Genomic DNA, 8,052 nt, shown 5'->3' with positions numbered 1-8,052 from the left:
AAAACCAGCGCTCAGCGAGCAGAACCCCTCCGCTGGGGAGAGACTGACGGGCTGAGGACCGGAGGCAAACCCACTGTGAACCAAGGACAGAATCAAGGCCACCACCAGCTCTTCCTCAACACCATTTTATTCATTTTTTCATGGAGACTTCACAGCGAGGAACATGTTGATAGATCGCGACTACAAAACCAAACCAGAGAGCTATACAATAAGGAGGGTGGGGGTGGGGGGGGGTCGAGTTTTGGTGGTGAGTGTGGCGGTCTGTGCTGAAGAGGCACAAAACAACACTCAAGTGCATTGAGAGAAAAGTGGAAGAAAAGTAGAGAGGTTCACCTGGCACTAAAGGTGAACCACTAACACATAACATGGCCCTTCGCCGCCCGAGACCCACAGTAGAGCCAACGTTTCAAACCGGCCACCATCACAATCAAATAAAAAACAAAATACAATCATTTATGAGTACGGCCATTTTCTACATTCCACACCCATCAGTGACATGGATATCATCGTCATGGAAATCACAATAATCCCCATGTTGTGTTTCTAGTGGAGGAGAGCCAGTGAGACCAAACACACAGACATGTTGAGCATCATGTCATCACAGAGGGTTCAGGAGGTCCAGAGAGACCCGCACCGGTCTCATTTGGTTTGTTTGGGTTAAAGGCGGACTGGGTTCCTCCTCAGAAAGGCACTACAGACAAACATCACCAGTATTGCTCACTATTGTAGTGGTCTTCTTTATTACTGCAGGTCGAGAAACATTACAGCAGTGAAAATACAATTGTTTTCAAAAGAAAATACTTGTGTTAACAAATAACAGTTTTTAGCACAGTCGATCAGGCAGCAGGATGAGCGCCGTCCACAATCCCCTTTTCTTTTTTTTTACATTTCTCCCGACACCTGGCGGCCATTTCCTCACGCAGGAGGAACAAGAATCGACTCCGGACGCGAGTAAACCAAGGTCCTCGGCGCCTCTGGCTGTAACAATCTCGTTTCTACAGCAGCCGTTTGCTGTACACATCGGTCCTGGATAATATTTGTTCAAGAAATAGAAAAGCACAGACGCAGAAGTCGTGAGCTCCCGAATACTGAACCATGGGACGTAAGGCCTCGCCGAGAACAAAAATAACGTCGCCAAATTGAGTCGGCACCAAAGTAGCGCGTCACACACTGACAGAGTGGATCTATAGGACTACCGCAAAACAAAATATACAAGAAGAATTAAGCTCTAGAAAAAAATAATGTCATAGAAGAAAACCAAACGAGTTACATTCCCTTGTCACGGCCCTTCAGACAACAGGCCACCAGCGATAATCTCATCATCTCTACACAGTAGTATCCATAAGCTTCTCCTCTTCCTCATTGGTCGCCACACTGATTGGGGGAGTGTCCTTCTCAGAGCTTTTGGCCAATCCCGGCCCGTCCTCCTGCTCGACCTTATTGGCCGAGCCGTTTCCCTCCGCTGCCTCACTGCCATTGGCCGGAGCCTTGGAGGGCGTGGTGGTGGTCGATGCAGGGTGAGTCTTCATGTGGCCCTTTAAAACAAACGAGATACAAGACGTGGTTAGGGAAACAGAACCACCACAAACGACACAGAGAGGATGAGTGGAGCAACAGTCACACGTCAGTCGTTCACCAGCTTCTGCTAAAGACTCAAGACTCACTTGTTGAGAGATGACCTAGACTCTGCATACCCCCCCCCCCCCCCCCCAACCCCGGAACACCCCTTGTACGCACATATTGTATGTTGTACTTCATGCCAACTAAAAACATTACATAGCATCGTTTAGCCTCTCATCCTAGCTGTCTGTGTTGTGTACGGGGAATGGGTTAACCTAGTGATAGTTAGTGCTTGGCACTTGGTTCTATGAACATCCTTACTGTACCGACAGAGATATGTTGTTGTTTCTCTTTCTTCTGACTGATGTACTTATTGTAAGTCGCTCTGGATCAAAGCGTCTGCTAAACGCCCTGAAGGTAAACCTGTCTGTCCGTCCGTCTCCTCACCTTGAGCCCGCTGCGGCTGGCGTACGCCTTCCCACACTGGGAGCAGCTGTAGGGTTTGTCCGGCCGGGCGGGCGCGGCCGGGGGCGGGGCCGGGGGCGTGGCCGGGGGCGGGGGCGTGGCCTCGGAGGCCTCTGGTTCTTCTGCAGGCTTCACCTCGGGGGCGCTGGACTCCTCCTCCTTCGTCACAGGCTCCTCCTCCTGCGGAGGATCGGCTGCCGCTTCCCCGGGCTCCTCCCCTTTGGTCTGTGGGGCGGGGTCTGGCCCCCCCTCCTCCGAGGCCTCTTCCGACGGGGGGGCCGGCTTGGGGCTGGTGGGGGGCGTGGGGGCGGGAGAGGCGCTGGCGGCCGGAGGGTCTGGCTCGGGGCCCGTACCGGGCGGCGGGGCATCGGCGGCGGCGGCGGGGGGGGGTGCGGTCGGCTTGGAGACGCAGAGCGAGAGCGGGCCCTCCTGGTCCCCAGTCGCCCCCTCCCCCTCCCCCTCTGGGGCCCCGGGGAGGCCGTTGGTGAGGGGCCCAGCGGGGGCCTTCAGAGGGCTGGGGGGGCCCCGGGCCAGGGGGCCGGCCTCCTCCGAGGATACGGCGCCGGTCAAAGGGCCGCCGCCCACCAGGGGGGCTGCGCCCGGGAGCAGGGGGTCCTCGGGGGCCCATGCTGGGGGGGGGTCCCAGGCCGGGGGCGGGGGGCTGGCGCTGGGGGCGGCGGCCTCCGTCTCCTCCATCTTCACCGAGACGGGAGCGGCGGGGGGGGGCGGGGGCCTGGGGGCGGAGCCAGAGACGGGGCCGTTGGCGGCGGCTGACTTGGCGGCGCTGCTCACGGTGAGCGCCAGGGGGAGGAGCTGGGCGGCCTCGGGGGGGGGCAGGTCCTCGGGGGGCGTGTCCTCCTCCGGGGGGATCTGCCCCCCCAGGTGCAGACGGATGTGGTGCTGCAGCACCAGGGCGTTGGTGAACTTGCGGGGGCAGAGCGGGCAGGAGTTCTGAGCGCGGGCATTGGGGGGCCGGGCGCGGTGCGTGGCCAGGTGGGCCCGCAGGCTGCCCTTGGTGGAGAAGGAGCGGCCGCACAGCTTGCAGGGGTAGGGCCGCTCGCCCAGGTGGGTGGCGGCGTGCAGCCGCAGCGCCCGCGGGCAGCTCAGCACGCGCAGACAGACGCCGCACTGGTTGGCCGCCAGCGCCGCCGGCAGCAGGGGGGCCGTGAAGGTGGTTGAGGTGGCGGCCCCCGGGAGCCCGTGGGCCCCCATCAGGGCGCCCGTGTTGGGGCTGAGGCCCAGCGCGGCCAGCATCTCCCGGCGGTAGGCGTTGGAGGTGGAGCTCAGGTCGTGGCCGAAGGCGTCGGCGTGGAGCGCCGCCTGGCTGAAGATCATGGAGGAGGTGGAGGCGGCGGGCGGGGGCCCCGAGGACACGGCCCCCCGCGGCTGCTTCTCCAGCTTCTGCACCAGCCGCTGCAGCTTGGAGGTGTCCGAGGTGGGGGAGGAGGAGGTGGGCGACGGGGAGGAGGTGGACGGCTTGGGGAACGGCGGGAAGGGGAAGGGCAGCTGGTGGGGGGAGGCCATGTGGCCGGCGGCCGTGTGGCCGGGGGGCCGCAGCAGGGCCAGGTGGTGGGGGGCCGCCCCGCCTGGGAACAGGATCTTGGGGAGGTGGGAGGCGAGCTGGGAGTAGGGCGAGGCGGCGTGCAGCGCCGAGCCCGGCGGCGTGTTCTCGTCGAAGCGCTGCAGCTTGGCGCCTTTGGCCTGGCCGTTCATCGGCGAGGAGGAGGAGGAGGAGGTGGTGGCGGTCAGCCCCGCGCCCGACGCGCTGGCGGCTGCTGCCGCCGCCGAGGCGCGGTTGAGCTGCAGCAGCGAGTGGGCGGTGGACAGCAGCGCCATGTCCACCGATGGCGGCAGCGGCAGGGAGGAGGGCGAGGGGTGGGGCGACAGGAAGCCCAGCGCCATGCTCTCCGTCATGCCCTTCACGCCGCCGAAGGGCTCTTCCTCTTCGGCACGACGCTTCCTGCGTCTCTGGGAGGAGGAGGAGGAGCTAGGCGGCGGCGGTGGCGGCGGGCCGGGCATGTCCGCCAGCGCCGGGGGCAGCAGGGACAGCGACAGCTCGGGGTTCTGCTCGCGGTGCCGCAGGAAGTGCGCCTTGAGGTTCCCGCGCGTGGTGAAGCGGCTGAAGCAGACGGGGCACTGGTACGGCCGCTCGCCCGTGTGCGAGCGCAGGTGGATCTGCAGCGACGAGTCGCTGCTCAGCACCTTCCCGCAGAAGCGGCAGGCGTGCTGCGCCCGGCCCAGCGAGGAGCCGGGCCCCAGGGGGTCCTGGGCGCCGTTGGCGGGCAGCGGGGGCGGCCCCGCGGGGAAGCCCAGCCCGTTGGCGTGTCCGAACGGCGAGGAGGCGTTGACCGGCTTCTCGTGGAGGTAGCGCGGCGGGAGGCCCAGCGACAGCGACAGAGGGTGGAGCGAGGAGACGGAGGAGCTGACGCTGGAGGTGATGGAGGGGGAGCAGGAGGAGGAGAAGGGGGACGGGGGGAGGGCCCTGCCGCCCAGGGACTGGGACAGGCTCAGCTTGGAGGAGTCCAGCCCCTGGGGGAAGAGGGAGGGCAGCCCCGTCAGCAGGCCGGAGGCCGAGCCCGCGGCCAGGCCGGGCGCAGGCTGGGTGGGGGACGGGGTCTCGGCCCCGGAGGCCTTGTGGTGGCCGTCGGTGCCGCCCCCCTGCTGGGAGTGGTCCTGGGAGAAGACGGCGCTGCCCAGCCGCAGCACGTGGCGGCAGATCTCCTCCGTCATCTGCATCTGGTGGATCTGCCGCTGCTGCAGCACCCGCAGCTCCTCCAGCAGCACGGCCAGGGTGGGGGGCGCCCCCATGTGCCCCCCCAGGCCCCCGGGGGGGCTGTGGCCCCCGTGCTGGGGCACGCAGTGCGAGGAGGAGGAGGAGGAGGAGGAGGAGGTGGTGGTGGTGGTGGCCGAGCTGCCCATGGTCGGGGAGGTCATGGCGGCGGGGGGGCGGCCCTGGTGCAGCGAGTGGGGGAGGGTGGTCTGCGCCAGCAGGAGGGGGGGGGAGCGCGTCTGGGAGGAGAGCGACGGGTGAGGGAAGTCGGGCGAGAGGGAGGAGTGTGTGTTGGGGAGGGAGGTGGTGTAGGGGACGATGTGGCTGGGCCAGTGGGGCGGGGGCGAGCTCTCGCTGGGGAGGGAGGGCGCGTGGAGCCCCCCGGGGGACGGGCGCGGGGCCAGGGGGGGCTGGCAGTCCTGCAGCGAGGTGGGCGAGGACGAGGAGGAGCCGGAGGAGGTGAACTCAGAGCCCAGCGACGTGGAGGGGGACTTCACCCCGAGGTGGTCGTCTGAGGAGCACCAAAGGGAAAACAACAATTAAAATCATTTCACCGCTTAAAACGACCTCGGAACCACGCTGCCCCCTTTTAGTTAAAGCCATTAAACTGTCTGTTTTTATCTGGTCGTGGCCGGACTGTTTCAAAGAAGGCTATTAGGAGTAGGAGTCGCCCAGCCCTCCTCTGGCTGTTGATTTCACCTTTCCGACCGATTGTTTATCTTAGGTTTTGTGTGCATTCCGGGGTGTCCTGTTGCTCCTTCAAACGGGACGGCCGCAGGAAGCCGCCGTGAAGCCAGCAAATAAACAAACAAAGAAACCCTTCTGGGGGATTCTGATGTCTCGTCTCAATCTGCGCCGTTCGGGGGCAGAAACTAGCCAAACGTCTTAGGCACACACACACACACACACACAAACATGCAGAACTGCTGGCTGCTATGACAACCCATTTCAGAGGACAATGGACATCACCACGACAACCCATAACCCCTCTTAACCCCCCCCCCCCCCCCCTCTATGCAGCAGTTATGTCTTTCATCTTCCCATTCACCCTACCCCCGTGACATCAGCGTGGAGGTCAGGGGTCAGCCCATGCTAAGGATTCTGGGCACTGTCCGGACACTCCGATTGGTCAACTGATCTGACCTCTGCAGCTCAGGGGTCAAATTCTTTCAGAATCTTGAGCATGGAGAGAGAGAAAGAGAGCGGGGGGAGGGTAGGTAGCTAACAATGAGGTCTAACTCACCCATTCCCTCCTGGAGAGATATAGTGATGGAATGAATGACTGTACTCTGATTCACTTTTAAACTCTTTTCTTGAGCGCAGTGCACCTGCAGGGCAATGAGATGTATGCATTACCCCCCCCCCCCCCCCCCCAGCACCCAGCCATTCCCCTTTCTCTAACTCTTTCCTTTGTGTGCAACTCTTACCTGCAGAACAACCTCCGACGGAGTACTTGAGCAAACTTTCCCAGTGTAACGCTAACCAGCAAATAAGTGCATACGACCCCCTCCACACACGCAAATGCATGCACACACACACACACACACACACACACACACACACACACACACACACACACACACACACACACACACACACACACACACACACCCACACACCCAGATCTTTTTTTACTCTTTTTAACCCATATGAACCCCCAGCTGTGTGAAAGCATACAGTCAAAGGGACTGGGGGGGAGAGGAGGGGGCGAGGGCATTGAGAGGCAGGAAAATGGGGGAGAGAAGGGACATAAGGGAGAGAGAATCGTGAAGAGTGAGCCAAGAGAGGGACAGCATAGAAGGGCAGAGGCTTAATCTTTAGCAGAAACACCGCCGTTCCCTTCCCCCCGAGCCCACCACGCACTTTATTGTTAACAAATAAGGGACCGCTCTCACCCAATCAAAGACCTCCAACCGTCTGCACTGATTAGCTTGTTCCTTTCCAAGAAGCAGGAAAATGTCCACTGATGTCTGCGGGTTAATCCTTTACTTTATTCGCAGGGACATTTGTGGGGGCCCCCGTCCAACCACCGACCAAAGCCACTTAGCGGGGCCCCGTTTGTATTGCCGGAGACTATCAACAAAAGGTAAGCGCCATAGTCACACCCCAGGTGAATCTGCTGCGTGGGACTGAGCAGGAATCCAATAATGCAAATACAGCTTCATTTGCATACTACATTCACAGCGCAGCTCTTACTCCTATAAACAACAACTCTCAGCCTCACCGGTCCCACCAAGAGGTGAGTCAACACTATGACCCAAACCACTCATTCAGCCGCTTAGGGTCCAGGGAAAACTTTTCAAAGTGCCCGAAGCTGGGGAACACAACCCGGTCCCGTGGAGTCGGAGCAAAAAAAACCACAACAAATGGGAAGGGATCGCAGCCTCACCGTGAGAGAGCAGCCTCGTGCCCCCTGGGTCCGCGTTCACAAGCTGCTGGGGTCGCTTCTGCTTCCGGCGGGACATGATTCACGAGGAGACGGAGGCGGCGGCGGCAGCGGGGGGGCGCTCTGCACGCGGGGACGCGGCGCTCTGCACGCGGGGACGCGACAGTCGGTCCCACTGTGAGCGTGTGCAGCTAAACCATCCCATGTACCGGGAATCGGGGGAAAACCTTGACGTCTCTCGTGTTGGGATATCCGTGCGGGTCCGCCAGGGAGTGTGAGTGTGTGTGTGGCTGTTTTCTGAAAGTCTCTTCTCTCCCCCCAAACTTGTCCAATTTGCGCCCCTCCTCTCCTCCTGCTTCCTTTACATGAACACACATTCAACACACCATCACACACACACACACGCGCATGTGGACACACACACACACGCGCGCGCGCGCGCATATGGACACGCACACACACACACTGGATGCTGACACACACACACACACACACACACACACACACACACACACACACACACACACACACACACACACACACCACTCCTTGTTCTTCATTGATATTTGCATTTCAATGGCCTGTAACACACAGCCTAGCTGCTTCTCTCTCTCTCTCCCTCTCTGCCTATTCCTACCTTAGACATTTGCCCAGCGGCCATAAAGTTTAAATAAAATATGACAAAGGGATGTCAAACCTGTTGGCTTCCTAAATAAACAAGCTGCCTGCAGGACATAGGTCCTATACAAAAAACAATCCAACCAAAACATTAGTATTCTGTTCGACGTAAAGTGGATTAATGACTTATTAATCAGTTGAAATGAAAGGGGGAATTTATTTGCTCCACCATCTAAGCTCCAACCGTATTAAA

General features: G+C 60.5%; 1 protein-coding gene across 1 annotated transcript; it reads right to left on the bottom strand.

Moving 5' to 3' along the window:
• Positions 1 to 321: 321 nt before the first annotated feature.
• si:ch211-212k18.5 (sal-like protein 4) lies at positions 322 to 7,260 on the bottom strand. The gene is made up of 4 exons (XM_056576142.1): positions 7,185 to 7,260; positions 2,161 to 5,306; positions 2,008 to 2,103; positions 322 to 1,535 (listed from the first exon to the last, which is right to left on the bottom strand). The coding sequence occupies exons 1-4, from the start codon at positions 7,258 to 7,260 to the stop codon at positions 1,326 to 1,328; spliced, it is 3,528 nt and encodes a 1,175-aa protein (XP_056432117.1). The 3' UTR covers positions 322 to 1,325.
• Between the last annotated feature and the right edge of the window lie 792 nt (positions 7,261 to 8,052).

Source organism: Gadus chalcogrammus, chromosome 17 (genome assembly GCF_026213295.1).
Source record: "Gadus chalcogrammus isolate NIFS_2021 chromosome 17, NIFS_Gcha_1.0, whole genome shotgun sequence".
Classification (NCBI taxonomy): Eukaryota; Metazoa; Chordata; class Actinopteri; order Gadiformes; family Gadidae; genus Gadus; species Gadus chalcogrammus.
The sequence above is the reverse complement of the archived record's forward strand: the minus strand, read 5'-3'. Positions and strand labels throughout refer to the sequence as shown.

Excerpts from the sequence above, each read along its gene's own strand:
- si:ch211-212k18.5 (XM_056576142.1), bottom strand. The coding sequence starts at position 7,260 with ATGTCCCGCCGGAAGCAGAAGCGACCCCAGCAGCTTGTGAACGCGGAC. Across the intron at positions 2,104-2,160 it reads AGGAGTCCAGCGCCCCCGAG|CCCCCGGCCCCGCCCCCGGC; the intron begins GTGAAGCCTGCA and ends CCCCCGGCCACG. Across the intron at positions 1,536-2,007 it reads CCAGCCGCAGCGGGCTCAAG|GGCCACATGAAGACTCACCC; the intron begins GTGAGGAGACGG and ends TTTGTTTTAAAG.